The sequence below is a fragment of the Aegilops tauschii genome, chromosome 2 (genome assembly GCF_002575655.3).
Source record: "Aegilops tauschii subsp. strangulata cultivar AL8/78 chromosome 2, Aet v6.0, whole genome shotgun sequence".
NCBI classification, from domain to species: Eukaryota; Viridiplantae; Streptophyta; class Magnoliopsida; order Poales; family Poaceae; genus Aegilops; species Aegilops tauschii.
The window spans coordinates 402,448,007-402,473,985 of record NC_053036.3 but is presented as its reverse complement, the minus strand read 5'-3'; the positions used below and the strand labels follow the sequence as shown (position 1 = coordinate 402,473,985).

Here is a 25,979-nt window from a genome sequence, read left to right as displayed (position 1 = left end):
ATTCTCAGGTGTGTCAACAACAGGTTCACTAGAAGCATGCAAAGTCTTATTGTTTTTCTTCTTCTTCTTCTTCTTCTTCTTCTTCTTCTTAGAAGGACTAGGTGCATCAACATTAGTTCTCTGAGAATCTTGCTCAACTCTCTTAGGGTGGCCCTCGGGATACAAAGGTTCCTGAGTCATTCTACCCCCTCTAGTCATAACTCTAACAGCATTATCATTTTTCTTATTATTTAATTCATTGAGCAAATCATCTTGAGCTTTAAGCACTTGTTCTACCTGAGTGGTAACCATAGAAGCATGTTTACTAATAAGTTTAAGGTCACCTTTAACTCTAGACATATAATCACTCAAGTGTTCAACCATATAAGCATTACGTTTCAATTGTCTACCAACATAAGCATTGAAGTTTTCTTGCTTAACAATAAAATTATCAAACTCATCCAAGCATTGGCTAGCAGACTTATTACAAGGAATATCACCTTCATCAAATCTATAGAGAGAAGATTAATTCTGCTCTTTCATCTCTTCTTTCTTTTGCCATGTGTGTCCTCAAACTCCCGTTGAAGTTGATTGACATATTTGATCGGGCAAGGCGCCACTGTCTGTGGAGAAAACATACCGATCGAGATGCTAAAACACATTCCTTGGCAGCGTGGGACTTGGTCTGCCGCCCTAAGAAAAAAGGTGGTTTAGGGGTTCTGGATCTTAAAGCTCAAAACAAGGCGTTAGTGCTCAAATACCTTCACAAGTTTATCCACAAAGTTGACGTTCCTTGGGTCATGCTCATTTGGAATGCATATTATTATCAGGGTGTGCCTCATGCAAAAGCAGCTTGTGGATCGTTTTGGTGGAAGGATGTTTTTTCCTTGATGGATATATTCAGAGGCATCATGATATGCATACCTAGAGCTGGTGACACTGTGCTTTTTTGGAAAGACTTATGGCATGGAGATACAGTCCTCTCAATGTCTCATAATCATCTTTTCTCCTATGCCCAAGATGAAGATATTTCATTGACTCAAGTTCACCCCAATTTAGACCCAGCTACACTGTTCCATCTACCTTTGTCTATTGAAGCAAGATCAGAACTTGATGACATTCAGCCCGTAATAAACTCTATGGCTTTACAACAAATGGGTGTTGATGAATGGATTTTATGTTGGGGAGATGAATAATACAAACCCGGAAAATTCTACAAGTTCCTTTTCAGAAATGTTGCAGCCCCAACCTATATAACTTCAATATGGAAATCTAAATGCATCATGAGGCACAAAGTTTTTGCGTGACTCATGTTGATGGACAGGGTCAACACAAGAGATATGCTCCTTAGAAGACACTTTAATATTGGAGAAGATCATTCTTGTCTGTTGTGCAACCTGGGTGAGCTTGAAACAAACAAACACCTTTTCTATGAGTGCCAATTTGCTAAAAGGTGTTGGGATACAATTGGAATTCAATGGGGGACTGACAATGATATCCAAATAATGTTTGATTCATCTCACACAGCTTGGCACAAGCCTGCATTCAAAGAAATCACAATTCTTGCAGCTTGGAATATATGGAAACAAAGAAATGAAGTTGTATTTGATGGTGAGATGGCCTCACATTTGGACTGGTTGAGGATGTTTAAGAAGGACCTGGAGATTCTAACATTTAGGACAAAGGGGGATATCAATACCTTCATCCAAGGACTGATTCAAGTCTTGGTTCTTCACCAAAACCCCTCTGTATAAAATGTAGCCTTCTTTTTCCTTTCTTGTTTAGCCCTTTGGCTTTGTACAAATTGTAAAATGTAATTGCCCCTCCTTTTAATAAAGCAACAGTAGGAGCCTCTCCTGCTGTTTTAATGTTCAAAAAAATCTATAGAGAGAATTTACCTTTACTTCCTGTGTCGGGTTATCAAGACCATGTATTTCTTCAATAGGTGGTAAATTCTTAACATCTTCAGCTTTAATACCCTTTTCTTTCATAGATTTCTTTGCCTCTTGCATATCTTCAGGACTGAGAAATAGAATACCCCTTTTCTTCGGAGTTGGCTTAGGAGTTGGTTCAGGAAGTGTCCAATCATTATCATTACTCAATATATTATTCAATAGCAATTTAGCTTGCTCAACAGTTCTTTCCCTGAAAACACAACCAGCACAACTATCCAGATGGTCTGTGGAAGCATCGGTTAGTCCATTATAAAAGATATCAAGTATTTCATTTTTCTTGAGAGGATGATCGGGAAAAGCATTAAGTAATTGGGGAAGCCTCCCCCAAGCTTGTGGGAGACTCTCTTCTTCAATTTGCACAAAATTATATATTTCCCTTAAGGCAGCTTGTTTCTTATGAGCGGGGAAATATTTAGCAGAGAAGTAATAAATCAATCCTGGAGACTACGCACACAACTAGGAGCAAGAGAATTAAACCATATTTTAGCATCACCCTTTAATGAGAACGGAAATAACTTAAGGATATAGTAGTAATGAATTTTTCCTCATGAGTGAATAGGGTGGCTATATCATTCAATTTAGTGTGCCACAACAGTTTCAGATTCATAGCCATAAAAAGGATCAGATTCAACCAAGTAATTAACTCAAGATCGACAGAGAAATCATAATCCTTATCAGAAATACAGATAGGTGAAGTAGCAAAAGCAGGGTCATATTTCATTCTAGCTTTCAAGGACTTTTCTTTCAGCTTAGCTAACAGTTTCTTAAGATCATATCTATCTTTGCAAGCAAAAAGGTCTCTAGCAGTTTCTTCATCCATAACATAACCCTCAGGCACATCAGGCAATTCATATCTAGGGGGAGAATCTTCATCATCACTTTCATCAATATTATCAGTTTCAATAATTTCATTCTCTCTAACCCTAGCAAGTTGTTCATCAAGAAATTCACCTAATGGCACAGTATTATCAAGCATAGAAGTAGTTTCATCGTAAGTATCATGCATGGCAGAAGTGGCATCATCAATAACATGCGACATATTAGAATCAATAACAGGAGTAGGTGTCGCAAGTTTACTCAAAACAGAAGGTGAATCAAGTGCAAAGCTAGATGGCAGTTCCTTACCTCCCCTCGTAGTTGAGGGATAAATCTTGGTTCTTTCATCTTTCAAATTCCTCATAGTCATCAACAGATATAAATCCCAAGTGACTCAAAGAATAAAGCTATGCTCCCCGGCAACGGCGCCAGAAAATAGTCTTGATAATCCACAAGTATAGGGGATCGCAACAGTTTTCGAGGGTAGAGTATTCAACCCAAATTTATTGATTCGACACAAGGGGAGCCAAAGAATATTCTCAAGTATTAGCAGTTGAGTTGTCAATTCAACCACACCTGAAAGACTTAATATCTGCAGCAAAGTATTTAGTAACAAAGTAGTATGGAAGTAACGTTAACGGTGGCAAAAGTAACAGTATCAGTTTTTGTAGCAATCGTAACAGTGGCACGGAAAAGTAACTAAGCAAAGATCAATATGTGAAAAGCTCGTAGGCAATGGATCAATGATGGATAATTATGTCGGATGTGATTCCCCATGCAACAGTAATAACATAGGGTGACACAGAACTAGCTCCAGATCATCAATGTAATGTAGGCATGTATTCCGAATATAGTCATACTGCTTATGGAAAAGAACTTGCATGACATCTTTTGTCCTACCCTCCCGTGGCAGCGGGGTCCTATTGGAAACTAAGGGATATTAAGGCCTCCTTTTAATAGAGTACTGGACCAAAGCATTAACACTTAGTGAATACATGAACTCCTCAAACTACGGTCATCACCGGGAGTGGTCCCGATTATTGTCACTTCGGGGTTGCCGTATCATAACACATAGTAGGTGACTATTGACTTGCAAGATAGGATCAAGAACTCACATATATTCATGAAAACATAATAGGTTCAGATCTGAAATCATGGCACTCGGGCCCTAGTGACAAGCATTAAGCATAGCAAAGTCATAGCAACATCAATCTTAGAACATAATGGATGCTAGGGATTAGACTCTAACAAAACTAACTCGATTACATGGTAAATCTCATCCAACCCATCACCGTTCAGCAAGCCTACGATGGGATTACTCACGCACGGCGGTGAGCATCATGAAATTGGTGATGGAGGATGGTTGATGATGACGACGGCGACGGATTCCCCTCTCCGGAGCCCCGACCAGACTCCAGATCAGCCCTCCCGAGGAAGATTAGGGCTTGCCGGCGGCTCCGTATCGTAAAACGCGATGAATGCTTCTCCCTGATTTTTTTCTCCCCGAACGTGAATATATGGAGTTGGGGTTGTCGTCGGTGGAGTCCCAGGGGGCTCACGAGGCAGGGGGCGCGCCCCAGGGGGGCGCCCTGCACCCTCGTGGACAGGGTGTGGGCCCCCTGATGCTGATTCTTTCGCCGATATTTTTTATTAATTCCAAAACGTGTCTCCGTGGATTTTCAGGTCATTCCGAGAACTTTTATTTCTGCACAAAAATAACACCATGGCAATTCTGCTGAAAACAGCGTCAGTCCAGGTTAGTTCCATTCAAATCATGCAAGTTAGAGTCCAAAACAAGGGCAAAAGTGTTTGGAAAAGTAGATACGTTGGAGACGTATCAACGCGCCATAGGGGAGTCCAATTAGGATTCCCAATCCTAGTTGGAGTCCCCTCCCTTTTCCAAGAGGGAGAGAGAGGGAAGGAGGAAGAGGGGAGAAGGAAAGAGGGGGCGCCGCCCCCCTCCCTAGTCCAATTCGGACTGGCCATGGGGGGCGCGTCCTCCCTTGTGGCCCTCCTCTCCTTTCCACTAAGGCCCATGAAGGCCATGAACTTCCCGGGGGGTTCCGATAACCCCCGGTACTTCGAAACTCATCCGAAACAACCCGAACCATTCCGGTGTGCGAATGTAACCTTCCAGTATATGAATCTTTATGTATCAACCATTTCGAGACTCCTCGTCATGTCCGTGATCTCATCCGGGACTCCGAACAAACTTCGGTCATCAAAACACACGTCTCCGGTCAATAACCAATAGCAGAACGTGGATGCTCATATTGGCTCCTACATAATCTACGAAGATCTTTATCGGTCAAACCGCATAACAACATACGTTGTTCCCTTTGTCATCGGTATGTTACTTGCCCGAGATTCGATCGTCGGTATCATCATACCTAGTTCAATATCGTTACTGGCAAGTCTCTTTACTCATTCCGTAATGCATCATCCCGCAACTAACTCATTAGTCACATTGCTTGCAAGGCTTATAGTGATGAGCATTACCGAGAGGGCCCAGAGATACCTCTCTGAAACACGGAGTGACAAATCCTAATCTCGATCTATGCCAACTCCAAACACGGAGACACATGTAGAGCATCTTTATAATCACCCATTTATGTTGTGACGTTTGATAGCACACAAGGTGTTCCTCTGGTATTCGGGAGGTGCATAATCTCATAGTCAGAGGAACATGTATAAGTCATGGTGGAAGCAATAGCAATAGAACTAAACGATCATTAATGCTAAGCTAACGGATGGGTCTTGTCCATCACATCATTCTCTAATGATGTGATCCCGATCATCAAATGACAACACATGTCCATGGTTAGGAAACTTAACCATCTTTGATTAACGAGCTAGTCAAGTAGAGGCATACTAGGGACACTCTGTTTGTCTATGTATTCACATATGTACTAAGTTTCCGCTTAATACAATTCTAGCATGAATAAAAACATTTATCATGATATAAGGAAATATAAATAACAACTTTATTATTGCCTCTAGGGCATATTTCCTTCAGTCTCCCACTTGCACTAGAGTCAATAATCTAGATTACATAGTAATGATTCTAACACCCATGGAGTCTTGGTGCTTATCATGTTTTGCTCGTGGAAGAGGCTTAGTCAACGGGTCTGCAACATTCAGATCCGTGTGTATTTTGCAAACTTCTATGTCTCCCTCCTTGACTAGATCGCGGATGGAATTGAAGCGTCTCTTGATGTGCTTGGTTCTCTTGTGAAATCTGGATTCCTTCGCCAAGGCTATTACTCCAGTATTGTCACAAAAGATTTTCATTGACCCGATGCACTAGGTATTACACCTAGATCGGATATGAACTCCTTCATCAAGACTCCTTCATTTGCTACTTCCGAAGCAGCTATGTACTCTGCTTCACACATAGATCCCGCCACGACGCTCTGCTTGGAACTGCACCAACTGACAGCTCCACCATTCAATATAAATATGTATCCGGTTTGTGACTTAGAGTCATCCGGATCAGAGTCAAAGCTTGCATCGACGTAACCATTTACGACGAGCTCTTTGTCACCTCCATAAACGAGAAACATATCCTTAGTCCTTTTCAGGTATTTCAGGATGTTCTTGACCATTGTCCAGTGATCCACTCCTGGATTACTTTGGTACCTCCCTATTAAACTAATAGCAAGGCACACATCAGATCTGGTACACAACATTGCATACATGATAGAACATATGGCTGAGGCATAGGGAACGACTTTCATTGTATCTCTATCTTCTGCAGTGGTCGGGCATTGAGTCTGACTCAACTTCACACCTTGTAACACAGGCAAGAACCCTTTCTTTGACTGATCCATTTTGAACTCTTCAAAACTTTATCAAGGTATGTGCTTTGTGAAAGTCCAATTAAGCGTCTTGATCTATCTCTATAGATCTTGATGCCCAATATATAAGCAGCTTCACCGAGGTCTTTCATTGAAAAATTCTTATTCAAGTATCCTTTTATGATATTCAGAAATTCAGTATCATTTCCGATCAATAATATGTCATCCACATATAATATCAAAAATGCTACAGAGCTCCCACTCACTTTCTTGTAAATACAGGCTTCTCCAAAAGTCTGTATAAAACCATATGCTTTGATCACACTATCAAAGCGTATATTCCAACTCCGAGAGGCTTGCATCAGTCCATAAATGGATTGCTGGAGCTTGCACACATTGTTAGCACCTTTTGGATTGACAAAACCTTCTGGTTGCATCATATACAACTCTTCTTTAAGGTATCCATTAAGGAATGCAGTTTTGACATACATTTGCCAAATTTCATAATCATAAAATGCGGCAATTGCTAACATGATTCGGACAGACTTAAGCATCACTACGAGTGAGAAGGTCTCATCATAGTCAACTCCTTGAACTTGTCAAAAACCTTTCACAACAAGTCGAGCTTCGTAGACAGTAACATTACCGTTAGCGTCAGTCTTCTTGAAGATCCATTTATTCTCTATTGCTTGCCGATCATCGAGCAAGTCAACCAAAGTCCACACTTTGTTCTCATACATGGATCCCATCTCAGATTTCATGGCCTCAAGCCATTTCACGGAATCTGGGCTCATCATCACTTCCTCATAGTTCATAGGTTCGTCATCGTCAAGTAATTAACATGACCTCCAGAACAGGATTACCATACCACTCTGGTGCGGATTACTCTGGTTGACCTACGAGGTTCAGTACTAACTTGATCAGAAGTTTCATGATCATTATCATTAGCTTCCTCACTAATTGGTGTAGGAATCACTGGAACTGTTTTATGTGATGAACTACTTTCCAATAAGGGAGCAGGTACAATTACCTCATCAAGTTCTACTTTCCTCCCACTCACTTCTTTCGAGAGAAACTCCTTCTCTAGAAAGGATACATTCTTAGCAACGAATATCTTGCCTTCGGATCTGTGATAGAAGGTGTACCCAACAGTTTCTTTTGGGTATCCTATGAAGACACATTTCTCCGATTTGGGTTCGAGCTTATCAGGTTGAAGCTTTTTCACATAAGCATCGCAGCCCCAAACTTTAAGAAACGACAACTTGGGTTTCTTGCCAAACCACAGTTCATATGGTGTTGTCTCAACGGATTTAGATGGTGCCCTATTTAACGTGAATGCAGCCGTCTCTAAAGCATAACCCCAAAACGATAGCGGTAAATCAGTAAGAGACATCATAGATCACACCATATCTAATAAAGTGCGGTTACGACGTTCGGACACACCATTACGCTGTGGTGTTCCAGGTGGCATGAGTTGCGAAACTATTCCACATTGTTTCAAATGAAGACCAAACTCGTAACTCAAATATTCACCTCCACGATCAGATCGTAGAAATTTTATTTTTTGTTACAATGATTTTCCACTTGACTCTGAAATTCTTTGAACTTTTCAAATGTTTCAGACTTATGTTTCATTAAGTAGATATACCCATATCTGCTCAAATCATCTGTGAAGGTCAGAAAATAATGATACCCGCCACGAGCCTCAACACTCATCGGACCGCATACATCAGTATGCATTGTTTCCAACAAGTCCGTTGCTCGCTCCATTGTTCCGGAGAACGGAGTCTTAGTCATTTTGCCCATCAGGCATGGTTCGCCAACATCAAGTGATTCATAATCAAGTGATTCCAAAAGCCCATCAGCATGGAGTTTCTTCATGCGCTTTACACCAATATGACCTAAATGGCAGTGCCACAAGTAAGTTGCACTATCATTATTAAACTTATATCTTTTGGCTTCAATACTATGAATATGTGTATCACTACTATCGAGATTCAACAAAAATAGACCACTCATAAAGGGTGCATGACCATAAAAGATATTACTCATATAAATAGAACAACCATTATTCTCTGATTTAAATGAATAACCGTCTCGCATCAAACAAGATCCAAATATAATGTTCATGCTTAACGCTGGCACCAAATAACAATTATTCAGGTCTAAAACTAATCCTGAAGGTAGATGTAGAGGTAGCGTGCCGACGGCGATCACATCGACTTTGGAACCATTTCCCACGCGCATCGTCACCTCGTCCTTAACCAATCTTCGTTTAATCCGTAGCCCCTGTTTCGAGTTGCAAATATGAGCAACAGAACTAGTATCAAATACCCAGGTGCTACTACGAGCATTAGTAAGGTACACATCAATAACATGTATATCAAATATACGTTTCACTTTGCCATCCTTCTTATCCGCCAAATACTTGGGGCAGTTCCGCTTCCAGTGACCAGGCCCTTTGCAATAGAAGCACTCAGTCTCAGGCTTAGGTCCAGACTTGGGCTTCTTCACTTGAGCAGAAACTTGCTTGCCGTTCTTCCTGAAGTTCCCCTTCTTCCCTTTGCCCTTTTTCTTGAAACTAGTGGTCTTGTTAACCATCAACACTTGATGCTCCTTCTTGATTTCTACCTTCGCAACCTTTAGCATCGCAAAGAGCTCGGGAATTGTCCTACCCATCCCTTGCATATTATAGTTCATCACGAAGCTTTTGTAGCTTGGTGGCAGTGATTGAAGAACTCTGTCAATGACACTATCAACAGGAAGATTAACTCCCAGTTGAGTCAAGTGGTTGTGGTACCCAGACATTCTGAGTATATGTTCACTGACAGAACTATTCTCCTGCATTTTGCAGCTGTAGAACTTATTGGAGACTTCATATCTCTCAATCCGGGCATTTGCCTGAAATATTAACTTCAACTCCTAGAACATCTCATATGCTCCATGATGTTCAAAATGTCGTTAAAGTCCCGGTTCTAAGCCGTAAAGCATGGCACACCGAACTATCGAGTAGTCATCATCTTTGCTCTGCCAGACATTCATAACATCTGGAGTTGCTCCTGCAGCGGGTCTTGCACCTAGCGGTGCTTCCAGGATGTAATTCTTCTGTGCAGCAATGAGGATAATCCTCAATTTACGGACCCAGTCCGTGTAGTTGCTACCATCATCTTTCAACTTAGCTTTCTCTAGGAACGCATTAAAATTCAAAGGAACGGTAGCACAGGCCATTGATCTACAACAACATAGACATGCAAAATACTATCAGGTACTAAGTTCATGATAAATTAAAGTTCAATTAATCATATTACTTAAGAACTCCCACTTAGATAGACATCCCTCTAGTCATCTAAATGATCACGTGATCCAAATCAACTAAACCATGTCCGATCATCACGTGAGATGGAGTAGCTTTCAATGGTGAACATCACTATGTTGATCATATCTACTATATGATTCACGCTCGACCTTTCGGTCTCAGTGTTCCGAGGCCATATCTGCATATGCTAGGCTCGTCAAGTTTAACCCGAGTATTCTGCATGTGCAAAACTGGCTTGCACCCATTGTATGTGAACGTAGAGCTTATCACACCCGATCATCACGTGGTGTCTCGGCATGATGAACTGTACAACGGTGCATACTCAGGGAGAACACTTATACCTTAAAATTTAGTGAGAGATCATCTTATAATGCTACCGCCGTACTAAGCAAAATAAGATGCATAAAAGATAAACATCACATGCAATCAAAATAAGTGATATGATATGGCCATCATCATCTTGTGCCTTTGATCTCCATCTCCAAAGCACCGTTATGATCACCATCGTCACCGGCTTGACACCTTGATCTCCATCGAAGCATCGTTGTCGTCTCGCCAACTATTGCTTCCACGACTATCACTACCGCTTAGTGATAAAGTAAAGCAGTTACATGGCGATTGCATTTCATACAATAAAGCGACAACCATAAGGCTCCTGCCAGTGGCCGATAACTTTTACAAAACATGATACTCTCATACAACAATTTATATCTCATCACATCTTGACCATATCACATCACCGCAAGCCCTGCAAAAACAAGTTAGACGTCCTCCACTTTGTTGTTGCAAGTTTTACGTGGCTGCTACGGGCTTCTAGAAAGAACCGTTCTTACCTACGCATCAAAACCACAACAATTTTTCGTCAAGTGTGTTGTTTTAACCTTCAACAAGGACCGGGCGTAGTCAAACTCAATTCAACTAAAGTTGGAGAAAGAGACACCCGCTAGCCACCTGTGTGCGAAGCACGTCGGTAGAACCAGTCTCATGAACATGGTCATGTAATGTCGGTCCGGGCCACTTCATCCAACAATACCGCCCAATCAAAGTAAGACGTTGCTGGTAAGCAGTATGACTATTATCGCCCACAACTCATTGTGTTCTACTCGTGCATATAACATCTACGCATAGACCTGGCTCGGATGCCACTGTTGGGGAACGCAGTATTTCAAAATTTTACCTACGATCATGCAAGATCTATCTAGGAGATGCACATCAATGAGCGGGGAGACTGTGTCCACGTACCCTCATAGACCGAAAGCGGAAGCGTTTAGTAACGTGGTTGATGTAGTCGAACGTCTTCGCGATCCAACCGATCCAAGTACCGAACGTATGGCACCTCCGCGTTCAGCACACGTTCAGCTCGATGACGTCCCTCGGGCTCTTGATCCAGTTGAGTATGATAGAGAGTTCCGTCAGCACGACGGCGTGGCGACGGCGATGATGAAGTTACCGGCGCAGGGCTTCGCCTAAGCACTACGACGATATGACCGAGGTGGATAACTGTGGAGGGGGCATCGCACACGGTTAAGAGAAACTTGTGTGTCTTGGGGGTGCCCCCCTGCCCCCGTATATAAAGGAGGGAGGAGGAGTCCGGCGGCCAGGGAGGAGGCGCGCCATAGGGGAGTCCAACTAGGATTCCCAATCCTTGTTGGAGTCCCCTTCCTTTTCCAAGAGGGAGAGAGACGAAAGGAGGAAGAGGGGAGAAGGAAAGAGGGGACGCCGCCCCCCCCCCTCCCTAGTCCAATTAGGACTGGCCATGGGGGGCGGCCTCCCTTGTGTCCGTCCTCTCCTTTCCACTAAGGCCCATGAAAGCCCATGAACTTCCCGAGGGGGTTCCGGTAACCCCGGTACTCCGAAACTCATCCGAAACAACCCGAACCATTCCGGTGTCCGAATGTAACCTTCCAATATATGAATCTTTATGTCTCGACCATTTCGAGACTCCTCGTCATGTACGTGATCTCATCCGGGACTCCAAACAAACTTCGGTCATCAAATCACATAACTCATAATATAAATCGTCATCGAACGTTAAGCGTGCAGACCCTACGGGTTCGAGAACTATGTAGACATGACCGAGACACATCTCCGGTCAATAACCAATAGCGGAACCTGGATGCTCATATTGACTCCTACATATTCTACGAAGATCTTTATCGGTCAAACCGCATAACAACATACGTTGTTCCCTTTGTCATCGGTATGTTACTTGCCCGAGATTCGATCGCCGGTATCATCATACCTAGTTCAATCTCGTTACCGGCAAGTCTCTTTACTCGTTCCATAATGCATCATCCCGCAACTAACTCATTAGTCACATTGCTTGCAAGGCTTATAGTGATGAGCATTACCGAGAGGGCCCAGAGATACCTCTCCGAAACACGGAGTGACAAATCCTAATCTCGATCTATGTCAACTCAACAAGCACCATTGGAGACACCTGTAGAGCATCTTTATAATCACCCATTTACGTTGTGACGTTTGATAGCACACAAGGTGTTCCTCCGGTATTCAGGAGTTGCATAATCTCATAGTCAGAGGAACATGTATAAGTCATGACGGAAGCAATAGCAATAAAACTAAACGATCATTAATGCTAAGCTAACGGATGGGTCTTGTCCATCACATCATTCTCTAATGATGTGATCCTGTTCATCAAATGACAACACATGTCTATGGTTAGGAAACTTAACCATCTTTGATTAACGAGCTAGTCAAGTAGAGGCATACTAGGGACACTCTGTTTGTCTATGTATTCACACATGTACTAAGTTTCCGGTTAATACAATTCTAGCATGAATAATAAACATTTATCATGATATAAGGAAATATAAATAACAACTTTATTATTGCCTCTAGGGCATATTTCCTTCAATATATACCCCTCCACCCCCTTCTTCTCCAGAGAGAGAGCCATCAGAATGTGCCTACACTTCCACCATTCATTTTCTGAGAGAGAACCACCTACTCATGTGTTGAGATCAAGAGATTCCATTCCTACCATTTGAACCTTGATTTCTAGCCTTACCCAAGTTGCTTTCCACTCAAATCCTTCTTCCACCATAGCCAAATCTGTGAGAGAGAGTTGAGTGTTGGGGAGTCTATCATTTGAAGCACAAGAGCAAGGAGTTCATCATCAACACACTATCTATTAGCTTTTAGAGAGTGGTGTCTCTTAGATTGGTTAGGTGTCTCTTGGGAGCCTCCGACATGATGTGGAGTTGAACCAAGAAGTTTGTAAGGGCAAGGAGATCGCCTACTTTGTGAAGATCTACCCGAGTGAGGCAAGTCCTTCATGGGCGATGGCCATGGTGGGATAGACAAGGTTGCTTCTTCGTGGACCCTTCATGAGTGGAGCCCTCCGTGGACTCGCGCAGCCGTTACCCTTCGTGGGTTGAAGTCTCCATCAACATGGATGTACGATAGCACCACCTATCAGAACCACGCCAAAAATCTCCGCGTCTCCATTGCGTTTGCACACTCCATTTCCCTTCCCTTTTACATTCTTGCAATTGCATGCTTTACTCTTTCCGCTGCTCATATTCCTGTCGTGCTTGTTTAAATGTATTGGGTGCCCTTTAATATGTACTAAACTCAACCTTAACTTGAATAAACTAAAAACTTCCACCTTTGTTCGTTAAGGGTCTAATCATCCCCCCTCTAGACCCCTCTTCTTGATCCTTTCAACAGTCTACGACTACACTGTGTTGACGTTGGGCAAGGGGAAGAGGCCTCGATGTGGAGGTTGAAGAATGGTGTGTTAGCCATCCAAGCTGCTTACCAGCAATTTCTTGTCATATCTTATGAATCTCAACTCTGTCGGCAGAGGTCAGCGCACCGGACAAAGAAGAATGAAGCTCGTAGATGCTAACTCTTAACTCGTAGAAGGACACACAAAAGAATTAAACTCATTTGAAGAACATTTATTTTCCATTTATAAAATAGTCCTAATTAATTAATTAATGCTTATGCAATGTAAATGATGCACAATCATTATACAAGGCAATATATATCTGGGGTATTATTCCCGAGCTGTTAGTAGGATAGACTACAAAGAAAAAAGGGACACTTCTCCCAAATTTTAGTTTCCTTGACAATTTTAAGCTTTTGTATTAATCTATCGAGCACCGTACACATGCAAGTCTACAAGAGTATTGGCAGTGGAAAAATAAAGACATGCAAGTGTAAGCAACAAGTTAGATTTAGAGAGATACAAACATAGATTGACTCGGTGAAGATTTTCCCCTGGTTCGAATAGTTGGTGCTATCTTACATCCACATTGACGAAGGCTTTAATCCACTAAGGATCTAATATCACAAGGACCGCAGTTGCGAGATCCCACTGGGTACAGTCCACGGAGGACAGTCACCCACGAAGGGTCCACAAAGGAGCAACCAACCTATTCCATCATGGCTTATGCCCATGAAGGACTAGCCTCACTATGGGTAGATCTTCACGAACTAGGCGATCTCAGAACCCTTACAAACTTCTTGGTTTCTGCACAAGCTTGAAGACTCCCAAGCACACCTAGCGAGACTAGGAGGCGCACACCCGCCCAGAATAACATGATGGAGGTTGCTTGGTGATGAATCTCTTGCTCTTGTGTTTCAAATATCCTCAACACTCAAAACTCTCACAAGATCTGACTTTTGGATTGGAGATGTAGGAGCGGAAAAGCAAGAGGGGATTAGATCGCAAAGGATTGACTTGGATTCTTGGTTTAGAAAGCCCTTTGAAATAAGCACAAAGGAGGTGGAGTTCTCTCTCAGAACATATATGATCTGAGTGCGGTTTGCTTTGAGTGAACATGTGGGATAGGTAGGGCATAAATAGGCTGGACAAGAAATTTGACCATTACCAATTTTATTACACAACTCGAAAGCTCTAGAGTTATGAGCTTGGAGGCTCCGACATGTACAGAAAGCGTCAACTTTCAAATGACCCGGTCAGTCCGAATGGAAGCGGCTCGAAGGCTCCGAGGTACATACCTTGGCAGACTCACATTCTCCATAACCACTTAGGAAATTTTGGTTGGAGAGCTTTAGAAATTCTGAGAGGGCAACATAAGGTTTGACATGTGCTTCGACAGTTCCGAGCGGAATAGTTGGCACACTTGAAAAGCTAGGCTTTTGCAACAACTATATCTGGTGAACTACTTGACGGTTCCAACTTGAAGAGCTCAACAACTTCGAAGTATGAAAGTTGGGTAGATATAGTGGAGAAATCTGGGCTTTTGGGGGCTTTTGGAAGTTGATCTTTAAACACTCAAAGAAAAAAAGTCATCATAATATCCTTATCCCCTTTTGATAGTGTCAACATGCCTATGGACTCAATGTGATCACTTCAATGAAATGAAGAATCCTTGGGCTTGGCCAACACATGTCTTCATGTAAAATTATGGGGCCACCCTTCCATTTCCTTTATTGCAACCTGAAGAACTTTCCTGAGATGAAGTTGTAATAGGCATTAGTTCCTTGAGATATATTGACATTAATTATCAAAATCCACCTAGGGGATGAGATGCACTTTCACAGGCACCACGAGAGGGCGATGAGGAAGCGTCGAGGCGACCACAACCTTCTTCTTATTCGCACCGACGTCGTGCTGTTCACCGCATTGGTCGACGATTGACTCTCAAGTTTGCTAGTCGGCTGGGAAAAGGGCGGTCGGGAGGTTGTGGCGGCGCAATAGTTGCGACAGCCGCTGCCGACGAATCGCTGTCGATGATGTTGTTGCCTTGCCGCCGGCTTTTTAGTGGTTGTGACTTGTGACACCTAATTTGTGGCCGACGGTGGGTCTCCAATGCTGGCGAGGGTGGCCAGAGGTGCAGCAGGGGTGGGGCTTTCCATCCTGCCGGTCATCGGGGCCAGGACGGCCCGCAACATCGGGGTTGGGCGGAAAAGCTCCACAAAAGTGGGAGGCAGCGCAAAACGATTGTGGCTGGACGACGTAGGATCTTATGTTGAGATCCGTGCAAAATATTCTTTTTCTTTTTTTTTTCTTACATGTTATATCACTTGACTTAGACTTGGTTAAGTGTGACCTAGACCTAGACACACCGATATGGTAGATAGGGCTTAAACCCCTTAATAGTTTTTTCCCTCTTGCTTAACACGCATCTCTCGCCGACTTGTGGATCCGGCCACAGCATGCCTTTCGAAGCAAAGTTGCCACCCTTTTCTCCTCCCAAAGCAACCAGTCACACATCCAAAGTCAAAAGTAGTGTGCCTCAAAGCTTCACTTGTAATTTTGTAAACCCCGGATTAAATTGTCAGCCACCGTTTTGACATGCATGTCAGATGCAGATGCATAATGAACTGAAGTAGCACGTACACTGGGTAGCAGTTTCCGGGTGCGATAATGCGGAAACAGCGTAGCGTAGCAAGGGGAGCATCGCCGATCTCGAGGAACACTACTAGACTGCTAGAGCTAGTTGTTGCCGATCTTCAGACCGCGAGCGCGCAGCAAGTGTGGTCATGCACGGGACAAAGCACCGGATCACCACCACCTCGCAGCAGCAACAGCTCGGCGCGGCGATGGGCGGCGGCGTGGACAGCCACGGGCACCGACCGGCGCGGCCGGCGATTCGGCACGCCAAGCTCAAGATGCTCTTCGTCGTCATCGCCACCAACCTCGTCTCGGTGTACCTCTTCTCCGGCGCGTCGCTGTCGCTCAACATGCCCGCCTCCGCGCCGAGCATCCACCTCTGGGACTCCACGGCGCTCCTCCGGGATCTCAACGCCACCCGCGACGCGCTCTCGCTGGCACGCGCGGAGCTGGCCTTCCTCCGGGGGCAGTGCGGGACGTCTTCGCTCCTCCTCGAGTCCGTGCTCGCCAAGCTCGGCGCCGTCCACGGCGATACGCCGGCGGTCCAGGACTTCAATGGCTGGCCCGAGGAGCCCTCGGGCGAGCTCAAGATGGCCATCGAGCCCCACCGGCTCCCCCTCGGCTACTCTGTCAACTTCGGCACCGACGAGCTCTTCCCGGGCCTGGGCTTCGCGTGCCGCAACTTCCAGGAGGAGCTCACGCAGTACATGACGTACAACGCCAGCGCCGAGTGCCCCGACGATGAGGCCCTCGCACTGCAGCTCATGCTCAAGGGGTGCGAGCCGCTGCCACGCCGGCGCTGCCGGCCGCGATCCCCGGCGAGGTACGTCGAGCCGAAGCCGCTCCCGGCGAGCCTCTGGTCAATCCCGGCCGACACGACCGTGAACTGGTCCCCATACACGTGCAAGAACTACACCTGCCTCGTGGAGCGCGCGCACAGCAGGGGCGGTTCGTACGACTGCAAGGACTGCTTCGACCTGGCGGGCAAGGAGCGGCGGCGGTGGCTGACCGACAACGGCGGCCCTGGGTTCAGCATCGACGGCGTGCTGCAGTCCAGGCCGCCGGGCACCGTGCGCATCGGCCTGGACATCGGCGGCGGGACCGGCACCTTCGCGGCGCGGATGCGCGAGCGCAACGTGACCGTGGTGACCACGACGCTGGACCTGGACGCGCCCTTCAACCGGTTCGTGGCGTCGCGCGGGCTGTTGCCCCTGCACATCAGCCTCGTGCAGCGCCTCCCCTTCGCCGACGGCGTGCTGGACATCGTGCACTCCATGCACGTGCTCACCAACTCGGTGCCCGCCGCCGTGCTCGAGTTCGCGTTCTTCGATATCTACCGGGTGCTCCGGCCCGGCGGTGTCTTCTGGCTCGACCACTTTTTCTGCCTCGGCCCGCAGCTCAACGCCACGTACGTGCCCATCCTCGACCGCGTCGGCTTCCGCCGGCTCCGGTGGAAGGCCAGCCGGAAGCTTGACCTGGGCGCGGAGAGGAACGAGTGGTACGTCTCGGCGTTGCTAGAGAAGCCCATGACATGACCCCATAAAGCCTTGTGTCACGTTGGTATTTTGTTTAATGACTGCTTACTGTATCTTGGGTGCTTATAATTGAGAAGAGATGCCGAAACTGTGGCGAATTTTACATGGTTCCTGAGACATTCACAGAGAAATAATCTAGCGCAATTGTTGGATAATAACACTTCCTGCTACGTTGCACGGGTAGCAGCGTAATTCATGTCAGACGTTATTACCAGGAGAACTGCAACAGATGCAGCACATGTGAATGCATTCTTGTATATACTGTCTGCGACATATATACTTAAGTCTCACCAAATCAGTATAGAACAATGTATATAACATATTTAGATACCTACTGGCTTCGTTGTGAGTTATACGAGTACTAAGCATCATCAACTCTGTTTAATGATCAGCCAAAAAAGAAGCACCTTGACTTCGATCAGAAATCTGCATCAGCAAACGCATGGCTGACGAATTCACATGATCACTTGTTCATCAGTCACAAGCACAATAGAACATACGACCCAGAACCATAAAAGAACAGAGTAGCCACACAGGAACCACACAAGACAGTAACTGAAAGGGAATGCCATAACAGCATTAACAACTCTGACAAATACTATGATAAATGTTAGGCCCAGTTTCAACACTGATGGAAATCCCAAAGATATAACAGCACAAGTTCAACATACCAACCAAAGCAAGTGAGAGAACTAATGATTTATGTTTGGACAAGCTAGTGTCGGTACATCCACCACATAAAAACAACAAATTGGTCCAGTTCATGAACAAGATGGATTTTTCTATGATCCAATATAACGACCAACATGCAAAATCAAGTGCCAATATGCAGGATTACATGTCTTAAAGACAGCAAAGGAACTGAAAAGGCTGAACCCATACCAAACAGCCTATCACATGCTTAGCAACCTTCAAGCCATGATCTTAGCCGACCTCATGTAAAGACTGTCCACGACCTTTCCGACATTTGAAATGGTTTCTAGTGTAGCAGGGAAGATGGCCTCAGTCTTCTGATCCTCAAAGATAATGAGGCAACCAGCACCTTGATCCAGAGTACCAGCAAATTTCTTGTCTAGAATCATCTGCGACAGCTTCTTCTCAACATCATCAACCGCCAATTCAATCATCTGTGCAACATGCCCAATCTCCACTCTCGAGTAGGGCTCAATCAACCTGCACAGATTCTGCTCCAGGAGGGTATCATACAAAGAGGAAAGATGCCTGTGAACAATAGGGTCCTCCTCAAGCTGGGCTTTGAAATCACGGAGGGCAGTTTCAAAGTACTTGAGAGATCTTTTAGAGTAGGCATCAGCTACAGCTTTCATAGCATCAACATCCGGACCAACATACTTTAGGCTAGCCTTAGATGAGATTATTCCAGCAACATCATCAGCTTGGTTAACCATTATCTTGCACAAGAGCATGTACTTCAAGCTGAAGATAGCTCTTGGGTCATCCAGTGCATTGAAAGCTTCAAATGCTTCAAAGAAGTAGCTGTAAGCAGTTTTGTAATCCTTTTCTTCTGCGTGAAGGATTCCACTCTGCAGATCAATAGTGCCCTGCTGAGCTGGTGGAACATAGATGGCATTCGCCGCTGTCCTTGCAGCAGTCAACGAAGCTTTGGCCTTTGGCAGGTTTCTCAGAGAGAAGTGGAGCTTGCTCTCCAACAGGTCTATGTCCACAAGGAGCAACTTGTCATCAAGTCTCCTGACTTCCTTAATAAGACCAGTAAGGAGAGTCAGGGCTTCAGTGTACTCCTGATTCTCTAGCAGAAGTGCCGCTAACCTTGCTTCCACACGCTGCCTAAGGAACGTACGCTTCTCTGCACGGGTCCATTCCACCATCTCTTTGCACAGCGAGATCTGGAGATCAGATGTTCCAGGAATCTTGGAAACAGCATCAATGATTCCACGGACAATTTTTGCAGTCTTGGCCTTGGGAATCAGTGAGAAAAACGGCCTGAGCTGGGTCAAAAGGTTTCGCAGCTCCTCAGCTCTGCTCTCTTCAGTGAGGTAATTTGTAAGGTTAGTAATTGCAAGTTCTTTTGTTCTCAGTGCATCTGCAGAAGAAGATGGGTCTTGAATCACACGGTAAAGGATCGAAATTGACTCCGAAGCATCCTTAGCCTCCTGAGCCATTGCAATTGACTCAGTAGTAGCAGGAAGGTATGATGACTCCATTGAAGGGCCACACGCTGAACTGACAGTAAAATAAACAGAAGTTACTTAGTATTATAAAATATTAGAGTAAATCAGAATTTTCTAGAACAAAGGTATGGGGATGTCAAAGTAACACAAGGAACTAGATAATGCGGAGTGCACGCATGAATTTCCTACACGATGCCTCCAACTAAAGGACAGACCCGGTGCATAGAAGCTCCCACACAAGGTGGGGTCTGGAGAGGGATTATAGGAACCTAGTCTTGCCCCTGCAAAGTGCAATGCAGAGAGGCTGGTTCGAACCTAGGACCTCTTGGCACAAGTGGGGAGGACTTCACCACTGCGCCAGGCCTGCCCTCACGATGCCTCCAACTAATAGAGGAAAAAATGGAAACATATCGGCGTGCATGAATTTCCAATCAATACATATGCCTTCTTCTGAAAGCAAGGAAAATATAGTTTAGCAATTATCTAAGACAGGTCTATCACTATCTGGAATATCTAAGCGGGCACATGATCTTGACATTTACAAATTCAGCCACATTGCAACTGCATGTGGGGAAGACGCTCACCTTGCAGCTCCATAATAATAGTTCTAGTCAAAAGAAGCTACTACATGCAAAGCTCATCCACTTTTGTTAAGTTAGGTAGTGTAACCATGTTCTTCAGATCTGCAGGGTAATTCCCAGAGTGCAACAGTGGGCAGAATCAACCGTCTCTCAACAGTGTCCCAAGATCTAACTGGACAAAGAATCATCCGGGGTGTTAAGTTGGAATAAATCAAAATTGATATGGTGTACGATTCAGCACATCACGGTAAAACACAGTGCTACCAGTGCCTCTTATAACTCAGTAGAACTGACAATACACTTCACCAAGCTAGGTCGTAACAAGAATTCCTAAGTCTAATTACCACCATAACCAGAATCCCTAAACCCTAATATCAGAATAAACAGCCAAGACAGGGGAAAACCATGCTGCCCTTAGCGAGATCCAATATCTCCACTCTAACAAAGCACACAGGCTTGCAGCACACACCAGGTCGAGCCAGCACCTGATCTCTGCGTAGTAGTACTAACAAAGACCACTCAGGCCGCAACAGTGAAATCCAGAACAAACTACCCACCAAAGCACAGATTTATTTATTTTTGCGTCAGATTGCTAACGCGATGGGAAATCATACACTAAAAGTCTCGAATAATCCAGGGAAGTTAGGGTTCGTTACCAACAGAAGGAAGCGATCCGAGCACGGATGGATCTGTCCAGTAGCGCGGAGGTGGACGACGACGAATGGGAGAGGGGGGATTCCTTCGAGGTGGCGTGCCTCCGGGGTCGGAGACCAGGAGGCGTTTTCCGGTTTTCCGGGGGAGAGCTCGGCGGTGTTGGCGTGAGAAATCTGGGGGAGACGAACGGGGAAGCCAGTCGAGCTAACGAAGGGAGAGAAGGTGCGAGAGTAATAATCTTGGTATTTCCGGGAGTGTTTCCGCACAGTTAGAGCGGGCCGAATAATCGAATACGTTCTCAGGTACAGCCTACAGGATTGTTGGGCTTACTAGTACCAAGGCCATGTAAGCCCAAAGGATTGCATGCAGGCGACTATTTAGAAGCCTACAATAGCGGGAGCTTTTTACTCAAAAATAAATAAATAGCGGGAGCTATATCCGAAAATTCTTTTTTTGAAAAACTTTCAATCTATTCATCTTCAATCATGGCAGTACAACAAACACCAGAAATAAAAATTACATCCAGATTCGTAGACCACCTAGCGACGACTACAAGCACTGAAGCGAGCCGAAGGCGCGCCGCCGTCATCGCCCCTCCATCGCCGGAGTCGGGCACAACTTGTTGTAGTAGACAGTCGGGAAGTCTTCGTGCTACGCCCATAAGACCAGCACCCCAGAACAACAACCGCCGCCGATGAAAAATAACGTAGATCGGAAGGATCCAAACCGAAGACACACGAACGTAGACGAACAATGACGAGATCCGAGCAAATCCATCAAAGATAGATCGGCCAGAGACACACCTCCACACGCCCACCAACGATGCTAGATGCATCGCTGGAACGGGGGCTAGGCAGGAAGACCTTTATTCCATCTTCAGGGAGCCGCCGTCGTCTCGCCTTCCTGAGCAGGACACAAACCCTAACAAGATTGAAAAAATTGACTAAAAATGGAGCCCTCCCGCCGGCCCTTGCCAGGATCCACCGCGCCTCCATGGCCCTAGGGCCACCGGAGACGAGGCGGACTTGCACCGGCGCCAGCGAGAGGCACAAACCCTAACTTTCTTTCTTGGAGGAAGAGGAGGAGGAGGCGGCTTCCGGGCTCATCTATACCTAGTGAACAGTATCCTCGTAAAAAACCTAATGAATAGCAAAAAAACATTTTTTTTTTGTGATGCAAGATGCTCAAATGCATGATATTTCTGCAAAATTTCAGGGTGTTTGAACATTCAAGGAGATCTTGCAAAAAACAAAAAATCAGGTGTGAACAACGTTTTTTCAATAAGTTTATCACACATCCGGAAATTGTCTTTTTGCCATGAGCTTCTCGAATGACCAAACTTCATCAAATTTTGCATGGACATCACGTCCATAAGCATGTTGCACCACAAAAAAACTTGGATTTTTTGTAATTTTTACTATTTCATTTTTTTACTGTTGCACACCTGGACTTATCTGAGCCCGGGCTCGCTTCACGCGAGATGGTAGCTTCTCTCGCCTGAGGCGCGGTGCGAGCGAGAATTCCCTATTCGCCGCTAACTGCGGCAAGTAGTCGCCGTTTCGCACAGGGCGCAGCTCACCCTGGGCTGGCCCATTTGAATGGTTTCGCTTCGCGATATTAAAAACAGCAAAACTGGTCTGTAAGAAAAACAATGCTAAACTTAAAGAACCTAAAAGCGACGACAAACTTAAAACCAGTTTACGGTAATTCCAAAAAACTTTTGTTCCTTCTACTGGTTCTTTTTGGTTTTTCTTCAGTCTTATTCTGTTCTTTCTTTTTTCACGTTTTCTTTATTTTTTATTTTTTAATATTTTTCCTTTTTCTTTTTAAGCTTTTCAAAAAGTTCAAATATGGTTCAGAATTCTAAAAAATGTTCTTTTTATCAAACTTTGTTCGTATTTTTGAAAAGTTTTCACATTTTCAAAATTTTGTTCACAATTTCAAAAAATGTTCCTGATTTTTTGTTTGTTTTCTTTCTTTTTCCTTTTCTTTTTCTTCTCTTTTTTTCAAAAGAAATTCAAAATATTCAAATTTTGTTCGTATTTTTTTAAAATTTTCAGTTTTCGAAAAAATGTTCTCCAAATTCAAAATTTGTTCCCGTTACACAAAAAAGTTCAAAACTTTCGAAATGCAGAAAATATACCGGATTTCATAAAATGTTCGCGCTTCCAAATTTGTTCGGGATTTTTCAAAATTGTTCCCTATTTCAAAATTTGTTCTCAAGATTCAAAAAAATGTTTGTGCTTTAAAAAATTGTTCGTGCTTCCAAATTTGTTCGGGATTTTTCAAAAAATTTCCCTATTTCAAAATTTGTCCTCGAGATTCAAAAAATGTTCGTGCTTTAAAAAATTGTTTGCGATTCCAAATTTGTTCGGGTTCAAAATTTGTTTTCAAGATTCAAAAAATGTTCGTGCTTTAAAAATTGTTCGCGCTTCCAAATTTGTTCTTCATTTCTAAATTTGTTCTGAAGATTCAAAAGATGTTTGTGCTTTAAAAATTTGTTCGTGCTTCCAAATTTGTTCTCCGTTTCAAAATTTGTTCTCAAGATCCAGAAAATGTTTGTGCTTTAAAGAAATGTCACAAATTCCAAAAATGTTTGGGAAATTCAAAAGTTGTTTGTGTTTCCAAATTTTGTTTTGAAATTTGAAAAATTGTTCCTGTTCAGTTATTTGGGTAGTTTAAAAAATGTTTCCGTTCTAAAAAATATGTTCGCGTCTCCAAAATTCGTTTGTGTGTTGAAAAATGTTTGAGTTATCTCAAAATTTGTAAAAAATACTAATCATGTTCGCGTTTGATAAAACATTCACATTTTGTTTTTGCTATTTGGAAAATCGTAAACGATGTTTTTCAAACAGTCTTATACTTTCTTTAGTTCTTGTAGGTTTCCGCTGTAGTTTGGTCAACTGAGCTCTTCCATCCTAGTGGCTAGTAGCGCGCTAGTGCAAGTCGCCAGTGCTCTGTGTTCGATTCCCAGCCATCACGCCCTGCTAATTTTTGCAATTTATCACCAGGTATTTGCAGCACATTCCAATGGGCCGGCCCAATCGGCGCACCGCGGCGACGTGCCTGTGCGAAAGTCGCGTCGCCCCCTGTGGCCCCTGTGCGTCGGCACCCTGTTGGACGCAACGAGCGTCCAGTAGGAGCTCCCGTGCGAGCGGGCCGGACCATCACTGTAGCAGCGCGTCTATTTTTATTTGTTCTGTGTTTGTTTTCACTGTTCTGGCTGTTTTTTTTTTCTGTGTTGTGTTTTGTTTTGTTTTCACCGTCTCCAGGTCGTGTTTTGTGTTTTTCTCTTTTCTTACGGGGTTTCTTTGGTTTTTTACTTCTTCATCGATTTTCTTCCGTTTTTCCTTTCTTCTTCTTTGTACCTTGTTTATTTGGTTTTTCCTTTTTGTCCTTTTTTTACAAGTTGGTTTATTTTTTTCTTGGTTTCTTCGTTTTTTCGCTATTCCTTTTGTTTCTTTGTCGGGTTTTATTGTTTTTTTTTCTTTTATTTCTTACTTTTCTTCGGTTTTGTTTCTTTCCTTTGTTTTTTCTTGGTTTTCACTATTTTCCAAATATACACTCAACACTTTGTTTTAAATACAAGTTTTGAACACTTATTTGATTGCATGTTCAACATTTTAAAAATACATGGTGAACATTTTTAATAGGAATAAATATTTTTCACACACAATGTATATTTTTTATATACATCAGAAACATTTATATATATATATATATATGTGTGTGTGTGTGTGTGTGTGTGTGTGTGTTTAACATTTTTTAAATACATAATTTACTTTTTTAAATAAAGGTGAGGGAGCCGAAAACGAGTCTCTACCCGACGCGAGACCGCTGGTCCTGATGGAAGATCCAATCTGGAGTCGGTCTCCGGCCGAAGCAGGCCATGCCTAGCGCGCCAACTGATGGTGCAGAAACCCGTCAATGCCCTCGGTAGGGTGGAAAGTGTATCCAGAAAGTACCAGAGGAGAGTTCGCACAAAGATTGTACCCAGGTTTGGGCCCTCATGATTGAGGTAACACACTACTCCTGTTTTGTTTTAAATTGATGTGAGAGCACCTCGTGAGACGATGTTACAAGAGGGTGATGATAATGACTACTGAGGTCTATCTCCAATGGAATAGATCCCTCGAGCCATGTAACACCCCGATAATCATGGTACAGTAACTCCTGCTAATGATGTTAGGACCGAGAGTATATCGACCAGAGGGGGGGAGGTGAATGGGAGATTAAAATTTTCTTTCGAAATCTTTGAAACTTAATCCACACAACGCAGCAGAATAGGGTATTGAGAGAAATGCACTGAATCAGATTTCTTCGTCAGAGGCATATTCATCAAGAAAAGCATTTACAACAGAGCGAGCTTGAATGATAATGGGTTTAACTACAATGAGGGTTATGCAACATGCAAACATGTGGAACAGAATGATGCAAAACATAACTAAAACTGAAGTAAATGCAACAGGAGGGACACACAGGGAACAAGGATAAAAACTTTCAACTGAGAAATAAAGACGAAGATAAGTGAAGTAAATGACATGACATAGAACAATCAATGATCAGAGAATCTAATGGCATAGAGCACGAATAATAACTACTGAAAGAAATGCAGTAGAATAAATAGAACCAGTGGTGCTCTATGGCGACAAGAGATTTGGTAGACCAGTTCACCCTTCTGCCAAAGGGCTACGTCTGGTTGGAGGGGCTGTGACTTAACATGGAAGATAAACTCTCTTCACCCTATTCTCCTTCAACACAGAGTTGATCAGATTCAGGTTGATTTCACTAGTGGTAGATCCTTGTCGGCGATATCCAAACCTTCGGTCGACCTTCGCAAACCACAATCACTCTTGGTTGATGAAGATCAG

General features: G+C 43.9%; 2 protein-coding genes across 3 annotated transcripts; one reads left to right on the top strand and one right to left on the bottom strand.

Moving 5' to 3' along the window:
* Nucleotides 1-15,746: 15,746 nt before the first annotated feature.
* LOC109740543 (probable methyltransferase At1g29790) lies at nucleotides 15,747-17,944 on the top strand. The gene has a single exon (XM_020299597.4). It carries the CDS (start codon nucleotides 16,341-16,343, stop codon nucleotides 17,724-17,726), a length of 1,386 nt encoding a protein of 461 aa, XP_020155186.1. The 5' UTR covers nucleotides 15,747-16,340; the 3' UTR covers nucleotides 17,727-17,944.
* A 466-nt stretch (nucleotides 17,945-18,410) lies between these two features.
* Nucleotides 18,411-21,401, bottom strand: LOC109740537 (26S proteasome non-ATPase regulatory subunit 11 homolog). 2 transcript variants are annotated; one of them, XM_020299589.4, is made up of 2 exons: nucleotides 21,111-21,401; nucleotides 18,411-19,920 (listed from the first exon to the last, which is right to left on the bottom strand). In XM_020299589.4, the coding sequence occupies exon 2, from the start codon at nucleotides 19,904-19,906 to the stop codon at nucleotides 18,638-18,640; it is 1,269 nt and encodes a 422-aa protein (XP_020155178.1). In that variant the 5' UTR covers nucleotides 19,907-19,920; nucleotides 21,111-21,401; the 3' UTR covers nucleotides 18,411-18,637. The 2 variants fall into 2 exon arrangements, with proteins under 2 accessions (XP_020155178.1, XP_020155177.1); XM_020299588.3 differs by having other exon boundaries at nucleotides 18,411-19,925; nucleotides 21,111-21,368.
* Between the last annotated feature and the right edge of the window lie 4,578 nt (nucleotides 21,402-25,979).